This window comes from Diabrotica undecimpunctata, chromosome 6, assembly GCF_040954645.1.
Source record: "Diabrotica undecimpunctata isolate CICGRU chromosome 6, icDiaUnde3, whole genome shotgun sequence".
Lineage (NCBI taxonomy): Eukaryota > Metazoa > Arthropoda > Insecta > Coleoptera > Chrysomelidae > Diabrotica > Diabrotica undecimpunctata.
In genome coordinates this window covers 154,785,077-154,804,444 of record NC_092808.1, presented here as the reverse complement: position 1 = coordinate 154,804,444, position 19,368 = coordinate 154,785,077, and the positions used below count along the sequence as shown (strand labels likewise).

The following is a 19,368-nucleotide window of genomic DNA, read 5'->3' as shown; positions in this document are numbered from 1 at the left end:
AATCTTTTACATATATTTACATATATATATATATATATATATATATATATATATATATATATATATATATACATATATGAATGTATAAAAATGTGAAGACAGCTTATGAAATGTGAAAAATGCTGAAGCATACTATACCAAATCTTCTTAATTGTTGTAAAAGCCACAGTATTCCAAAACAAATCCTTTGTGAATTTTTTAGCATAACTACCAAACGCTTGATGAGTCTCTGTGTTCTAGCAAGAGCAGCGAGACAAATTTCATTAATCCAAACTCTATTTGCCACTTTATAGTGCTCGACGTTTAAAAAATGTCTCTCGCTTGCCAAGATAATGGAGCCGAGAAGACGATGGGCTTTTTTCATAAAGTGCCAAGTACAACAGCTCGATTTGTAGGAAGATTGAAGCTCAGGAGGCACTAAAAATAGAAAGGAATATCGTAAAGTCCGTTTGCGGATATTTCAATGCAATATAAATTCTCGGGTGTCAGTAATTCATGTATTGAATACGCAAAATGACGAGAAAAGGAATTTATTAATGCACTATATAAACTTATTGTTATATTGCTAAAAGAAACTACAACGAGTTGGAAAAGATGTAGAAGATTTAATGTCCACACTAGAAAGAGATCCAAGGCAGAATTACGCCGTTATTTATACGCACTTTGTAGATCACTAATTAGAGCTAAGACAGTGATTTACAAAGCATAGATAACATTAATCGTTCTGAAAATTCTAGTTTGGGACGTCTTTAATCGAATTTTAATCATCGTTGCAGTTAAATCTCTTCGAATTATTACTTACTTAAGTATTAGCTTACGCTTACTCTTTCAGATCCGGAAGATCCTGCGTAGACGCCGTATTTGTACTAAGACAAATCACAGAAAAGGCCATCGAGTACAATAAACCAGCATATCTATGTTTTATAGATCTGACAAAGGCTTTCGATCCCATCCAAGTCGAAGACGTCTTACACCTACTGTATAAAAGAAACATACCAATCAATATTATACAAACCATCGAAAACATCTACTTCCGTAATCGAATACAGGCAAAGATAAATGGAAAACTAACACAGTGTATACCAGTACAAAGCGGAGTCAGACAGGGTGACTCGTTAATCCCACTTTTCTTTAATATAATAATGGACGAAATAATACAAGTACTATGTAAAGGTCATGGTTACAGAATGTGGAACAAAGAAATCCAAATATTATGTTATGCAGACGATGCCGCATTAATCGCCGAGACTGAAGACGAACACACATCTTCAATACAACAGCCAAGAAATGCAATATGATAATATCAGTAGAAAAAACCAAATGTATGACAACATCTAAATACCCACTATGATGTAAAATCGAAATTGATGGGAAAATAATAAAGCAGGAAGCAAGGCTTAGATACCTGGGAATAGATATAACTAGTTACGGAGATGTTGAAGAAGTACGACAACAAAGCTTAAAAGCAAGTAAAGCGGCGGAATCTCTTATGACACAATCTGGAAGAACAAACACCTAAGACAAGACACAAAAACAAGATTAATAATAATAATAATAATAGCGTTTATTGTCCAACAGAATCCATTTATAGGACAAAATACAATACTAAAGTTAAATGATATATTAATAATTCATAAGTACTAACTAAATAACACATTTTTCGAGTATTTTACCTTAACATAAAGAAACTATTCAATCACCTAGGTAGATCTCAGCCATCCTAGTAAGCTGCTTTAAACTGCAGTGAAATATATCTCAGTAAGCACTTAAGGAATAGAGGAGAATTTAACATAAGATTAGTTCTAGCTTGTGTATTTCTGAACGTAATCGAATTTCTCACTGGATAAGATGGAACGTTAAAATTTATTTGTCGAAGAATATCAGGGCAGTCAATGAGATTATGTAGTAGCTTGTACAGGAATATTAGGGAGGCATTAATTCGTCTAAATTCTAATGATACTACGTCCAAACCGCTACACAACTCACTATTGCTGATGCCCCTCTTGGGATATATGCCGTTAATTTTGAAAGACAAAAATTTTAAAAATTTACGCTGCACCTGCTCTATAAGTTGGATATGTACATCATAAAAAGGTGACCAAATGACAGAGGCATATTCCAGTTTACAGTGTACAAAAGTGTAATAAAGTAATTTAATTGCCTTAGTATTAGTGAGATTTCGACTATTTCTAATTATGAATCCATAAGATTTAAGTGCTTCTTTAACCTTTAAATTTACATGTTCAACAAAGGTGAGTTTATAATCAAATGTAACTCCAAGGTCTTTAATTTTATTTAAACGTTCAAGTTCATTGCCGTTGATAATATAAGGATGGTATAAATTAGACTGTTTCCTAGAATAACTAACTACTTTGCACTTATTGGCATTAAGATTCAAATTATTTGCATTACACCATTCATGTACACGATTCAGTTCACTCTGCAAAAAATGACAATCATTAAGGTCGCTTATCAATGAATAAATCTTTAAATCATCGTCATAACATAAACATGTTGCAGAAATTGATTCACACAGATCGTTAATAAATAACAAGAACAATAATGGACCTAGATTAGAACCTTGTGGAACCCCTGAAGAAGCTAAGAACCTATAAAGCAGCAATTTAACCTATATTAACATATACGGCGGAAACAAGACCTGACACATCCAAAACTAGACGACTATTAGAAACAACAGAGACGAAAATACTCCAACGAATATCAGGGAAAAGTCGGTTGGATAGGGGGAAACGCGAAAACATAAGAAGAGCATGCGATATAGAAGACATAAATGGATAGGTGACAAAACGGAAACATGAGTGGAACGAACACATTAGTAGAATGGCAGAGAATAGGATATTACGAATAGCACGAGAAAAGTCACCAAATGGACGAAGAAGTGTTGGCAGACCAAGAAAAAAATGGTGCGATAAATTAAATAATGCAGAAGGCTAATATTGAAGAAGCAACAGGCTTTAAAGCCTACATACAAGAAGGAAGAAGAAGAAGCTTACTCTTTGAATATACAAAGCTGTCTACTGAGCTCACTGTCTACTCGAAAAAGTTAACCCAGTTCTGATCTCTGAAAACTATACCAAATTTGTCTATTTGCGAGTATCTCTATAAAACTGCACATTATTTGTTTATTTATATCTAATTTGTGTACTATTTTAGTCAAACGCTATCTACAATGTAAAAATGCCAACTGCTGCTTACTTTTACATCTGTGAGGAAGTAATATTCGATAATTTTTGCATTTTGCTGTGTTGAACACTATTTTTACTCAATTTTCTCAAAATAATTGTTAAAAATATTCGTTTATAACCAAACTTTACATTGACAATATCAAGTTAAAAATTTAACGTCATTCAGTGAAAATTGGTGGAGACTACACTACCAATGAGCCTTATAATTAAGAATTTAAGACATTTCACAGCCTACCCTAATTGCAATTTTTTTAATGGAATCTTTATTATATCCAAATAAGAAAAATATTTATATTATTTAACAATACCACCGATATTAAGTTTTTGGTAATGGAATAATATGAAATTCTTTTCTCTATTTTTAGTTCTCAAATGCCTCCGTTTATCAGCGGATCCAGTCATATTAAAAATCAAACGGGGTAAGTAATGGACACTTTAATTCATATTAATACCGGTTTTTACCAAAATAATATGTTTTTAACAAAATTTACAACTCGGTCAAACCTTTACTTTCACCGTCATTTTTGTACAACTTGTTCTTGCAATTTCTACTACGTTATCTTTCATTTCACTGTCAGCAATTGTACCAACTTCATTCCCAGTGTTACTTCTCGCTACAAACCACAATTCGCTATTCGAATGGTTTTGTTTTGATTTCAGTATAATTTTTAATACTTTGGGGAAGATCTTTTCATTATTATGAAAAGTTTTTGTGAGATTTGATGCTTCAATGCCTTTTCTCTCAGCATCATGTCCTGTACGAAGTTGCCTACACTTCATCAATGCAACCAAAGTGAAGTATTACCCACACCCGTTTACGTTTTTCTGTACCGACCAAACCAAGAAATACTGATAAAATAGTTTTCAAAAACGCGTATTTACCGGTATATTGCTACTTGATTAATAGACCTTTGTTATATTTTTTTAGATCCAAAAATCAAAGCAAGTGTTCGAAAGCATCTTCTCTCAACTAGCGGCGATATCGAAAAACCTTCAAAACTTCCAGCCGTTCATACCGCAAACATAACCTCATTTTCTAACTTAAATAGCAAATCGGAATCTGCAGCTTATAAGGTAAGTTCTATATCAGATATTGAGACACTTAAGAACGGAAAAAACTATTTTATTATTTGTGAAAAAATGCCTTAAAATACGTCAAATGTCATTGTAATACATCATACGTCATGCCAAACTGTTACATGTTACAATCAACATGTTGCATATAATGTCAAAACATTCCATATTTTATTGTTTGTTAAACTGCAGAAAATACCACTGGGGCACGCATGCTTTGGCACATTTGTTTATCTTATTTGGAGGAATTTGTATGCATTCATGGGTTATTACGTTTAACTACGTATTCTTTTCTATAGAAAATGTCACACCGAGAGTACAGTACGGCTAATATAGGAATGCACAATTGCCGGATTTCACGCCTTGTGCTTGGCGATACAAACAGGTCCAAGTGGTAGTCACAGAACCGTACCCAGATCTCTACGCCGGGCTCTGTTATTTATTATAAAATAATATATTGATAAAATAATTGCCTTCAAGTAGCCAAATAAGAGGCATGAATTTGAATAAAAAGACCTTAAGTTTTTAGCGAGAATTCTATTATAAAACTGTATACTTTATTAAACTAACAAATGTATTTTAAATTACATTTCTTGATAGCTATAAATATACCGGGTGGAACCTCCGGTAACTCGATTTCCGTGCACCCAGCCCAATATCCAAGAAAAACTTTTTCTTTTGTAAATATATGAAAAATTATCAGGAACGGGAATATCGAAAAAGCTTTGCACATTTTTTAATCCAGGCGATGTTAAAAAACAAGTTGCGCACTTGAATCACTGCGAAATTTTAACAGCTACTATGAAATTTTTTTTGTGGAAATCTGAAGTGCAGTTTTTGTCCTTGTTAAAACATAATGCAGTCTCGCATTTTTTACACACAACATAAGTTTACCTAGTTCCTTGGCATAGCAACCTAGTAGTTTTCAGCGAAACCTTGTGTTATTCCATATGGAATAATGGTTTTCCTTGCCCACACTTGACCAGATGAGCAGGTATAAGGTTTATAGTGTAAGTTATTTAACATTATATTATATTTATACTTTATTAAACTAACAAATATATTTTAAATTACATTTCTTGATAGCTATAAGTATACAGGGTGGAACCTCCGGGAACTCGATTTCCGTGCACCCAGCCCAATATCCGAAAAGCCCATACTCTGATTGGACTGGTAAATGCATTTTATTGGTTATACAATGTAAAATAATCGAGGTTACTCACAGATATTCAATTAATTATACTAAAGTCGTCCTCTACATCCGAGATGTCGGATTCGCTTTCGCTACTCTCCCCTGTGTTCGCGTGTATTATCAATTGGTCTACGTCATCTTGCAGGTTGTCCACAGTCCACATCTCAGTTTCCGTTTTCTCAACAACATGAGTGACATAGTTGCGCCAATTTTGCTCTGTGACGCGTGCGAATCCGTCGTCGATCAACTGGCGTACCTCGTCGTTTTTAAAAGTGGTATTATGGTTACCTACATATCGCTTAACTTGGTTCCACACCATTTCTATAGGATTCAATTCGCAGTGATATGGAGGAAGCCTTAAAATATAAACATTATGCTGTGAAGCATACTCATCAAAATGATACTTATCGTATTGATCTTTAAAAGCACGCGCTGCTTCTAATAGCTCGGATTTCAAATAACACTCCTCGAAAAAAATGTCTTTTTCCACTAGCCATTCCTTGATTGCAGCTTTATTCCAGGAATTGTTAGGGAATCTCTCTTTACGGGAGTGGTACGATGCATTGTCCATTACAATGACCAATTCCTGCGACCATTATTTGGTAAATTTGATATTAATGTCTCCTTAAACCACGACTCAAAATATGCGGCATCCATTTCATCGTGATAGTCGTCATCATTTTTCTTTGCCAGAAAAACACGCTGTGTGCCAGGAAGGAAACCTCCTGAAAAACCTGCATGCAATAAAACACATCGTGGACCTCGTTTAGTAGGTGCTTTTAAGCCAGTACTTAAACCTTTGAGAAAAGCATCACGACTGTTTTGTATCGTAGTATCGCACCATTCGTAATTTATAGATTGGCTAACATTAACCCACGATTCGTCCAAATATATGATATTGCAATGGTCTTTTCGCAAACGTCGTATAGTTCTCAAATAATTATGGCGCCAATGAATAATATCCTCTCGCTCCACCATGATGCTTCTTCGGGCACGTTTCTTATAAACAAATCCAATATCTTTCAGAAGTCTGTATAAAGTAGAAAGAGACAACGGCTGTATATTCTCATTACCTTGTATGAAGTTATGTATATGCTTTAAGAATGGCGGCAAATTTTTCATGAAAAATTCACAATGAACAATTCTCCGTAGAATACTTCTTGCACCCTCGTCATATGTGAATATTCTAGAATTTGATTGACACACTCGTTTTTTACGTTTTTTTGGCGATTTCAACGTTCCACTCTGTTCTTTTTCTTTTTTGAAATTGTAAATGCTTCTTTCGCTAACACCAGTCATCAACGAAGTACATCTTACAGCAGCACTTACATTAAGTTGTTCCGTATTTTGTAAAAAACACAACACATTTAACACTACGAGTTTAGCGCAACCGTTAAATAATTCACCGGATTTAAACTTATGGGACTCCATGCTCTCTGTTGAAACTCGGACTAAATTTTAAAGTGTAGTTTCGTTTTCCAAAAGCACTTTCACCCCCTACCCATCCTTAGGATGGGTAGGGGGTGAAATAGGGAAAGCTTGGAGTTTATCAAATACTAATTATGACAAACAAGTGTATGGCCATATTTAGGTGATTATGTTAATGATGGTAATTTGTAGCATAAGTTTTACAAAAGAAATTAAGACCTATTTATAGAAACAACATAACTGTATTTTTAATATTTTACATACAATAGAAAAAATCTAATTTCTATGAAAGAATTGGAAATTTGAATATTATATATAATATCTATAAATAATATCATTTCCAAGTTTCCAAATTCTTTCCTAGAAATTATGTAGGTTTTTTCTATTTTATGTAAAACATTAAAACTACAGTTATTGTATGTTGTTCTTGTAAAGAGGTGTTCAAATGTTACTCACACAATGCCTTTTTATTCTACTGTATACGTATACATGATATAAAATATTTTACTCGTACTGCCGGCAGATGCATTTTATCCAAGCCGGTCCTGTGAGACAATGAGCAATCAACAGCTGGAGAAAACCTACAACCCTGCGCGTTTATTCTCCATAAGAAAAGCATTGCCGTATCTTACCCGTACTGCACTCTCAGTGTGACATTCTCTGTAGACAGCAGACTCAGTAAAACTCAAGTTTTATTAAAATAAAAATATGTTTTGAACGAACAAATAACAAAATAAAACTATATTCAAATAGAAACCAAACGACAATCCGGCATAATTTTTAATAGTCCCTGTATCAATTAGCGCTTTGTAAGTTTTATGCCCGATTTTTCATGATGCAAAAAATCGAAAGTCGTTGTTCGCTGCTTGTTTAACGACGAGAACGAATGGAGTCAAATCTTGCTCCCCATAGTGAGACTTCTCTGATTTCTCCAGTCTGTTATTCATTTCCCTGGCGCCTTATACAGCAGTCACTGCTTTAAACTCCATCTTGGCCGCAACGTGAACAGAATTTTTTCCATGGGTTTTTGCAATATTTACGAATGTGACCTGGCATTTTACATCATAAATCACGTGCCTTTGGCATCTTATTCTCGTGACGCTGTATTCCTGGGCTATGTCTTGTAATTCATTTAAATCCTCAAAGTCTCGACCGAGAATATAAAGCTTATATCCCGGTAGCATATTCCTATATATTCTTTCCAGTTCTTGATTTTTGAATAAAGATCCTTCTCGTCTAATTAATGTTTGAATGTCTGTGATATATGTATTCGCTGCTTTTTCTTTCTATTTCTGATTTGCTCCCCTAGTTGCAGCAAACATCCTCTGGCATAGAAAGCTTTCTTAAAATCTTCGCTGAAGTCTGCCCACGATTTCCCATTTTCACTGTTGTTTCAGTACCATAGCAACGCGTGGTCTCCTGGTAATTCTGGCAATACTCTTCGAAGATCTTGTCTTATGTTTATGCGTTTTTATTCATATCCCGAGTTCGACAAAAGCTATCAACATGCGGTTTGTGCCATTTTGTTTCGAATTTAATCCAGTTCCATTATAATTTACAATAAATAGGTGTTTCCATTACTGTGTTTCCAACACTTTGAATTTTAATTATGAATAACACAAATTTTAATTTTGTCTATTGGAAAGTACCCTCTACCCATGACAATTTAAACTAAATGCAATTGTTTTATAGTAGATGTTGATTAAATCATCCACTCTTTCTAATGACACTATTTTCGTTAAAATCGGTTGATCCAAACCAAAGTTATAGGTATTTATCCACAAATACTTTCCCACTCTCCCCCGCCCTTTATTTGAAAAAATAAAAAAAAGTACTCGAACAACTTTGTGCGGAATTTAGGCCTCTTTCTAGTTTACTTATTTAACACTTGGTATAATTGGGCATATTTCACAAAAAACTGGTTTTCAAATTTTTCTTCACAGGTTACGCCCCCTAGCGGTTAACCCAGAAACTTAAAAGTTATTTCCAGCGATTTCTCTTGGCCACTTTTACTAAGGAATTTTTTCTCCTAAAGTTATAACATGAATAGTTTCTGATATATAGAAGAGAGATCAGCTTATTGGACCACCCGGTACATGGGGCAAAAAAGATGACACAGCATGTAACAGATAAGCTGTTAAACCAATTTACCTCCTGAACATCTTCTATGTTCAGAGCATTTAACATCGTGGGCACAGTGTAAGAAATAATAACCTCTTAAGTTTTATATAATGTTTGTGTAAATGTGTAGATCTTCTTAATTAGTTATATTCCTCCTTATTCTTAATTGTTTCATTGATTTGTTTTTCTTACTAATATATCTAATCTCTGTGCAAATGAAGACTCACAATGCTGTGGTGCGACACGGCTCAGCAACAAACGGTAGCTGCTCCGAACGGGAACCACTACTGCACCATCACGACGAAGTGCTGCGACCTTTGGAAAACGAACAACACGAAAGATTGCAATGGCAACCGTTGGCAGCGCACGGGAACGAGACCACGAACAAATCGAAAACCCACGGTCAACCGAAATTCGAGGCGTATATGATGACGGGAGAGCATATCTTGAACATTTCGCGGATGCCACAGACCACCGCTATCGTACCTAAGCAACAAAAGAAGGTAAGTGTTAACGTACAAGGTAAGATTAATAGTTGGGGTACAAAATTAGTGGAAAGACACTAACACACTAAAAATTCTAAAATCTTAATGATTTGAAAGATACACAATTGTCATTGACTTAAATCAGTAACTAATAGGGAACCGTTTCACTGAATTGAATCAGTAAAAATAACGATTTAACCCAGCTTTACTTCTTTGACATGGCGCACAAATAGGATTTTGTATTTTTTGTAATCGATAATGAAAAATTTACAGAAGAAAATATACTATTTATTTATTTACTCAGTAAAAGTAATTTAATAATACGACAAATGGAATTATACATCTTTTCTCCTTAAATTTTCGAGATGTCCGTAAACCGAAGAGAATTTAACTTTCCTCCACCAATAATTATTCCTTTGGTATTCCAGTTGAGCCTTTTAAAGGTGGAATTTAGTTATAAAAAAATAATATGCCTTGTCTTACACCTCGTTCGATGCCAATTTTATTTGTAGATTCCACGTAATTTTACAGTTATTGATACATAGCATATGCGACCGTATACAGCATAAGATAAAGTATATGATACCGTTTTAGATGGACAACCTGAGGTACCACAACAGCCACGCCCACCATCTGAGGCATCAACAGCACAACTCAGTGCCGAACAGCCCCAACGAGTCCGATCTGGGTCATCGAGGCAGCAACGCTGGGAAATCTGGTCCGAATTCCGCATCAACTTCCCCAATCAGTGCCAACAAGAGGGATCAGCACCAGCCCTCTCCTGCTGATCCCTATAACTTTGTGAGGACAAGTCGATCAGAGGTAAGAATGTTTAGATACGATATGGTTATGTTATTGAAGCAACTACAATTACTATATGTAATGACTAGACTTCGGCAAATATGCATATTGCATATTTTGCATATTGTGCATATTTTATGCAAATATTTCATATTTTGGCATATTTGTATAAAAGTTTGCATAAAGTGCATAAAAGTTCAGATTTTTATACTGTATTTGAAAATTTTTAAACATACCAATTTATTTCAATTCTTCTATAAAATTTTGTAGTCATTTTAATCAAGAAATGATCCAAGTACGTAATCTCTACAGGTACAAAACATTTACAATTTCAAAGAAGATCAATTTAAGTAGCCCTCAACATTCTTAGAAAGAATCTATCTACAATTTATTGTATCTTAACAGCAGGTAAACGGCTAATAGTTTTGTTCCTAATTTAGGGATTTTCCAAAATCTCCCAGTTTATTGAATTAGGTACCTAAACATTTCTAATTTGATGCTCAGATTTGTAAATCATTTTTGTTTTGATATTCAAAGCGTAAACACTCGTTGTGCGTAACAAAAAGGAAGATTGTGATTTTATAATGCCTAAAACAACCAGTGCTTCAACTTGGATTAAACCTTATAAAGAGCTGTCTATGGGAAAAATCTACTGTTCAGTCTGTGGCAAAATTGTAAGTATCTAATATTTTCTATTAAATATCTAATATTTCATACATACAGGGTGTTTAATGACACTTACAACGTTTGACTGTAGATACTTCTCGAAAAATTGAACAAAACGATATAGTTAATGAGGGGTCAAACTTATTTACTTTTCGAGATACAGGGTGTTAAAATTAAAAAAAATTAAATTCTTTTAGTTAATAACAACAATAACTTTAAAACCAATAAACGTATTTACTTGAAATTTAGTACTCGTAGGTTGTTTTTAAATGAAAAATAGCTTCCTTTAGTGAGAAAAAATTGTCCATGGTACAATACAATGGTGTGTATTTAGAAAAATTTTTCACCTTTACTTTTTTTTATGAAGTCAGCTATTCTAAAACACAATTATTTTTATTGTAATTGAATTAACAAAAAAAAAACTTTTGTTGAATTTTAAAATAAGTTATATGATGTACTAATGGTTAGTAACAAAAACTAATTTGTGGATTAATACTGCATTTAAAACACTTAGCGAGTGTTTTTTTTTTCCAAACCAGTTATTTGATTAACCAAAAACACCTTGTATATTTTTATATTTTAAAGGTTGGGTTAAAATAAAGGTTTTTATTTTTATTTATAGATAGCATGTGAGAAGAAATTTCAGATAGACCAACATGTGAGAACTGCTTCACACATTGCAAAAAAAGGAAAAATAGGAGGAAAACATCAAACTTCAATGGCTAAATGTTTCCAATCTACTTCAAAAAAATTAGATGAGCAAGAAACTTTTAATCAAGACTTGTGTCGCGCATTAGTGTCTGCAAACATACCGCTTTCAAAATTAACAAATGTAAATTTTAGTTCGTTTCTAAAAAAATATTGCAAACTTAATGTTCCAAGTGATCGGTCTCTAAGAAGAAATAATGTGAACGGGCTATACTCGTCGGTGTTAATTAATATTAAGGAAGAAATTGCAGATAATTATTTTTACATATCTGTAGACGAAACCACTGATTCCTCAGGAAACTATATTGCTCATTTATTGATTGGTGTTCTTAAAGAAGATACCTTACCAAAATCTCATCTTATTTCATGCCAGCAACTTGAGAAAACAAATGCTTTAACAATTTCGCGTTTTATACAAGAAACATTAGCAACTTTTTTTCTTCCGACAACTATTCCTTCTAATAAATTACTGCTTATTTTATCGGATGCTGCTCCTTATATGGTGAAAGCAGGACAAAATTTAAAAATATTTTTCCCAGATTTAATACATGTTACTTGTGTAGCGCATGGATTAAACAGAGTTGCAGAGGAAATGCGAAAAAAGTTTCCTCTTGTAAATACCATGATATCCAGTGTCAAAAAAGTATTTCTTAAATCTCCTATAAGAATTCAACTTTATAAAGAAATGCTACCTAACATTCCTCTTCCACCACAACCTATTTTAACGCGATGGGGAACATGGTTAGAAGCAGCTAATTTTTATGCAGATCATTTTGTTAAAATAAAGAACATAATTGATACGTTAACAGATGAAAGTTCCCAATCTCTTTTGGATTCTAAACAAACTTTTCAGAGTAACTTGCTTCAACAAGAACTTTCATTTATAAAATCAAATTTTAGTTTTGTTCAAAAAACAATTACTCAGTTAGAATCACCAAAACTGTCATTGTTCGAAAGTACAGCATTAATAAAAGAATTTACGTCATGTTGTCGGAACGTTAGAGGTAATATTGGAAAAGATATTTTAAAAAAATTTGAAGCTACTATGGAAAAAAATAAAGGTTACCATATTCTTTCTGAAGTAGTCAGTGTTCTAGCTGGAAATATTTCGGAAACAATTAATTTAGAACCAAATGTTTTGGTTAGTTTGAAAAATGCTCCCGTTACATCAGTTGATGTTGAACGAAGTTTTTCCATATATAAATATATGTACTCAGACAGAAGCCACAAGTTTTTGTTAGAAAATTTTGAACACCACTTGGTCATTTATTGTTACCATAATTCTAAATAAGTTTATTCATACTTAAAAATGATGTAGTTACTTAAAATAAATGTAAATCTTAATGAATAGTAGGAAATATTTAGTTATGTACACTTTTTTTTTTAAATAAAATTGTTACTGTTTTACGATTTTTTTATTTATTTGTAGGCATATTTTGTAAAATATTTGCATATTTTCGGGTAAACACGTGCATATTTATGCGCATATTTTCTACATTTTTATTTGCATATTTGCCGAAGTCTAGTAATGACTCTAGATTAAATAGGTCAGGATGGAAGTCGTTATTACATTTTTTAAATATTATGTTTTTATTATTATTATTAATATTATACATAAGTAAGCGCAGAGGGAAAAGTCACTATTATGCCCAAAAACAAAGAAATCACGTTAGTAACCTACTAGTAAATTACAAAATTACAAAAAAATTACAAAATTACAATTTTTGGTTTAAAAGAAAAACAATATTTTAACTATAATATAAAACACTCAAGTCTGTTTTTGAACGCGTTGGTAGAGGGAGCAGAGACACTATTTTCACTAAAGTTATTCCAGCTCTCAAAAGTTATGGGATTAAGCCAAAATTATTGGTTGTGATTGTTATGAAAATCACATTTTTAATTAACTAATATTTGACGTTTGGCTTTCCACTCCGGAAATCGTTTTCAAAAAAGGTTTTTTGTACAAATTATGTAAATCCCATCTTAATCCCACAAAAAAAATATTTAACTTAATCACGCCACAAGAAAGTAGTTTCAGAACATTGCTATTACATTTTTGTTCCTAAATCAACCATTTTTCTAGATTTGTGCTTGACAATTGGGTTAAAGCTTAGATTTGAATCGATAAAAACTTCATATTGGACAGAAAAAATCAGCGATAACTTTTTCGTCACTCAGTTAGTACGTCCGCAATTAAAATAAATTCATAAAAAATATTTTAATAGCTGATATGCTGTTATTATGTCTCTCAGTTGTAACGAAATATTTTCCCTACCACATAGGGTATTACTATGGGGGCTTGAAAATTGGGGACAGAAGTTACTGGAGAGGAGATAGGGCAAGCAAAATAAACGAAACTGTGCGAACGGCACTCAGGGTTTATTTGGAGAGCGGGGGTCGTGGATAAGTTGAATGGCCAGGGGACGGATTGGGGCAACTACAAAAAAGAAACAAAAAGAGGGTACTTACATGAGTTCCTGGACAAATGGTCAAAACACAACAAGAAGAACCTCTAGCTATTTAAGATGGGACGCCGCTTCGAGGGACCCTCCTGCCGGATGAAGGAAAAAGGCTCTTCCTGCCTGGATTGCACTAAATTGCACTTTAAAAGATTTCTGGGGTTAGAACAGGAATTAGATTCACCGCCACTTATTTGAGATTGAAAGTTGGGGCACTGGAACACAAACTTTGGATTGGGCTTCTTAAAAAAAACTGGAACATGTGGATATTTCTCAGAGCTGTTGCACAAGCCGTTCTACAAATATCTCACGATGAGAGACGGCATACAACAAAGAAAAAAACAGTGATGACTCCGGTCTGAGGTGGCACATTACTTTGAGTATAAAAAATCACTTTTTCTTCGACAAATTTGCCGGTTTCTAGACCGACTAACTAAACGTCTGCTCATTTTGGCCACCCTGTCAAATCTGAAACTTGAATTCATTTCGACCTTCGATATTGGCCGGGGCTACCAGTTTTGCGTCTCACCTCTGTGCCGTTTCTTCAAACATCAAACATCCCAAAATTCCTGTTAAACCGCTATACATCGCAAAAAGACCTTGAATCAAACAACTTTTCAAATTGTAGAAATACACACGTATTATATGGATTATTTACCTTTGTAGCCGAATTCTTTCCTGGGAAGTGTGGGATGTGTACACAAAGACACCAAAATTTATATATAGCCCAGGAGCGTACTAGATAATTTTTTACACTTCCAATTTTCGATAGTTTTTTAAGGAATTTTCTGCATGCTACACCGTAAGTTAGAAACAATATACAGACTTTTTCAAAAGGTTTCAACAACACTAAATACATAAAAATCCAGTGGATTAAACTGTGCACTTCGAGATGGCCATTAAAATGCACACCGTAACCAATCCAATGACGAGGAAAAATTTCAATGTGATAGTCCTGTACAGCTAGTGGAGCATGTGGAAGAGTTTAGTAAAAGGGAATGTTTAATGGGAAGTTTTTTGATCCAAGTGTAAAAAGCCCAACTGCGAAAAAACATTTTATTGTGAATCAGTTTGAGGAACGAGATGAAGGTTACTGTGATTCTAAAAAGGTTCTTCAAGAACGATTAAAGGGAGTTCTAATCACCACAGCAGAAGCCAGCATACAAAGCAATCATGAGCAAAATTTATGAGAATTTCAACGAAACTTTAATGATCAAAAAAAACCTCTAGAAAAATCGAAGATGTTTCTAAAATAATCGAAGAAACTTCTAAAAATAATAACGTAACTTTCGAAGAGGGTTGTGAGGTTTTTAATGTGCAAATGTTACTGATGGATTTTTTAAAGATCAGGAGGTGTTATAGATTTCTTGTAATAAATTGAAAATCTTTTGTATATAATTAAGATAATTATTTCCGAGCCCTCGGAATTATGCCCTCGGAAATTTTGGCACACCAGGTAGAAACGAAAGGGGCGAAATACTCTTAAATTTCCTATTAGGAAACAATCTATATTTAATGAATAGCTTCTTCTATAAGAAGATCCATAGAAGATGGACTTGGAAGAGCCCCGATGGTAAGACAAAAAATGAGATCGACTTCATCATCACTGACAAAAAACATATAGTCAAAGATGTTACAGTCTTAAATCAATTTTCGGTTGCAAGCGATCATAGAATGGTCCGAGCAACTGTAGAAATCAATATTAAGCAAGAAAGACTGAAGATGATAAAAAGTATAAAATTCAAACCTTGGATGCGCCCAACAAATGAACTTGACTTTGAAAAATATATCACCAGTAACTTACTCAGAAATACAACAAGAGAAGACGTAAATAACCTAAACGAAGAAATAGTAGATACATTAACACAAGCTCAGGAAAAATTTGGCCCTAAACATGGAAAAGAACAAAAAATTAGTAAAGAAACGAAACAAAAAATGGAAGATCGTAGAATGCTGAGAAGTCAAGGAAATGTTGACTCGCAAGATATAAACAGCATCAATAAAGAAATGTCTAATGCCATCAGACGGGATATTAGAAAATAAAACAACGAGAAAATTATAAAAACTATAGAAGACAACAAAAGCATGAAAGCATTGAGGAGAAAAATGGAAAATGGAAAAAAAGAAATCTTCCAACTTAAAGACAAAAATGGAAATATTATCTCAGATAGACCAAGCATATTACATATAGTGGAAAGTTTCTATGAAACATTATATAAAAGTCAAGTTATTCCAGAGCTCATCGAACAACCAATACAAAAGGTACATAATGTAGGATCGGAGGATATACCAGATATATCACGAGAGGAAATTCAACATGCCCTCAAAAATATGAAAAATAATAGAGCTCAGGGGGAAGATGGTGTAGTCATTGAGACAATTAAACTAGGAGGTCCACTTTTGATGTCCCGAATCCAAACACTTTTTAATCTATGTCTGCATAGTGAAAACATTCCAAGTAAATGGAAGAATTCGGTTACAATCCTCCTTCACAAAAAAGGGGATAAATCAGATCTCGAAAACTATAGGCCAATTAGTTTGCTTAACCACCTACTAATACTAATACTAATACTGACAAACAGATTACAAGCAAAACTCGATTTCTATCAATCAGAAGAACAGGCAGGATTTCGAGCGAGACACGGAACAAACGACCATTTGCAATGCCTTAAAACTCTAGTTGAAAAGTCTATCGAATATAACAGACCCCTTGCTCTTATCTTTGTCAACTTCCACAAAGCATTTGACACGGTCGAAACAGTTGCTATCTTAAAAGCACTATCAGAATGCAGAATAGATCACAGGTATGCAAATATTATTCGAAATATATACGAAAATGCGACAACTACCGTTAACCTCCATTGCATGACTGAGAAGATAAAAATTGGCAGAGGGGTGCGGCAGGGAGATACCTTGTCGCCAAAACTATTTATAACATTTAAACGGCTAGATTGGGAATCAAAGGGTATTAGCATCGATGGAAAGATATTCAATCATCTCAGATATGCCGATGATATTGTTCTCATAACAGACAACTTAGGAGAAGCCAGAGTTATGCTACAACAACTACAGCAAGTAGCCCAGAAAGTCGGTTTAAAAATAAACTATGGAAAAACAAAAATGATGACCAATCTCGTCCCCAATGAGCTAATAGAAATCGAAAAGTCGCCCATAGAACTTGTGGAAAAATATGTGTATTTGGGTCACGAAATAAGGTTGACGCGAGATAACCAAACATGCGAGCTACTCAGAAGAATAAGTCTGGGTTGGGCTGCATTCGGAAAAATGAGAGACGTATTTAAAACAAATATACCGATCCATTTAAAAAGAAAAGCTTTTAACCAGTGCGTTCTACCAGTCCTCACATACGGAGCAGAAACCTTAACTCTCACAAAAACATCAGCCGAAAAATTGAGAAGGACACAACGAAAGATGGAGAGATCAATGCTTGGAATAAGCTTAAGAAATAGAATAAGAAACGAGGAAGTTCGTAGACGAACCGGAGTGGAAGATATTATCGAACATATTACAAGGCAAAAATGGAGATGGGCAGGACATGTTGCAAGAATGAAAGACGACAGTTGGACAAAAAAATTGCTTGAGTGGAGACCACGGGCTGACAAGCGAAGCCGAGGAAGACCCCCAACGCGATGGACCGACGACCTCAAAAGAATCGTGACCAATTGGATAGCAGAGGCGCAGAACAGAAGCAGATGGAAAAGTCTAGAGGAGGCCTATGTTCAACAATGGACAACTCAGGGCTGATTGATGATGATGATGATGAAGATAATTATAATAGACTATTTTTTTTTTCAATACATCTTGGTAAAACTCACTTGCATATTATATCACACAATGTTTCTTGGAATACTATTAAAACCTATTTAAAAACTAATAAAAGTTGATTTAAAGCATATAAGTACATACATTCTATTCATAGCATGTTTTCTAAATAAAACTTTTATCACCGACGGTTTTACAACACCTTCGATATTTATTACTTCAAATCAAACACTCAACTATTAAGTTTTACTTAACGTAACGAAAAATATTTGACAAAAACTACAGCAATACTGATTCGGTATTTTATATTATGATCTGGGCACACAATTAACAAAAATCAACGTAAGATCTCTTCAAAAAGGTATCTAATATTTCTGTCTATCATTATAATAAAAAGAAAGAAACGAAGTTGTCGTGTTTGGGAGGCTGGAATTCGTTCTCTATTAGACCTAACTCAAAATTAGTTAAAAAACGATTCACTGTGTCTCACCTTGTGTAAAAAATGGAACTTTGCGATAAATAATGAACTGTATATTGGGCCGGTTCTGTTTTTCCCGTTTCCAGGAGTTAAATAACTTTCAATACTGACTTATATAAATATATTAACTAAACGTGCATTATAAATACAAATAACAAAAAATAGTAAATAAAATTCGTTGTTACAATGAAATCTCAAAATTAGTTATGAGTCTGAATGCCCTCTAGCAACCGCACACGCGCACCAAACCACATCTTCGTCTCGTCGGACAAGCACAGAGGCGGGCTAAGGGAAATCTGAATACGTGCATTATAAATACAAATAACAAAAAATAGTAAATAAAATTCGTTGTTATCATGAAATCACAAAATTAGTTATGAGTCTGAATGTCCTCTAGCAACCGCACACGCGCACCAAACCACATCTTCGTCTCGTCGGACAAGCACAGAGGCGGGCTAAGGGAAATCCTAATAAATTGTAATATTAAAATAGGTTTGATGAAGTAGGTAGTTCGACAAGGCTTAATACTGGAATCTAAATAAATAAAGCATTATTTAAATTAGTAATTTGTTATTAAAAGCTTCGTTCCAATGTTAAGTAGATAAAGGAGAAATAAAACTCATCTCCAACAAAGATAAAAATTGTCCAATAATTCAATAATATTGGGTACGCTTCTTCTCGCTTTTATTCGTGATTTATTTGGTACATATTATACTCTCTACATACGCTAAAACAAGTGATAGAGAAAACATGCGAGTACGACCGAGAAGCACATATACTTTCCTAGACTTTAAACAGGCGTTTGACAAACTAAACAGAAGAAAAATGATCCAAGACTTACAAGAGAGTAATATACCAAATAAAATTATAAGAATGATAGAAATGAAAATGCGAGATTCCCAAGCAATAATAGACACCGGAAGATAAAGAACAGAAATAGCAAAAATAAAAAATAGAGTAGGACAAG

General features: G+C 33.8%; 1 protein-coding gene across 3 annotated transcripts in view; it reads left to right on the top strand.

Annotated features, from left to right (window-relative positions):
- The window catches only part of Efa6 (Exchange factor for Arf 6), a 196,111-nt gene that overhangs the window by 124,597 nt on the left and 52,146 nt on the right, over nucleotides 1–19,368 (top strand). For all 3 annotated transcript variants that reach the window (XM_072535868.1, XM_072535869.1, XM_072535866.1), the window contains exons 3-6: nucleotides 3,572–3,625; nucleotides 4,135–4,280; nucleotides 9,243–9,524; nucleotides 10,101–10,328. In XM_072535868.1, coding sequence (XP_072391969.1) covers nucleotides 3,572–3,625; nucleotides 4,135–4,280; nucleotides 9,243–9,524; nucleotides 10,101–10,328 — 710 coding nt within the window. The remainder of the gene's footprint in view (nucleotides 1–3,571; nucleotides 3,626–4,134; nucleotides 4,281–9,242; nucleotides 9,525–10,100; nucleotides 10,329–19,368) is intronic.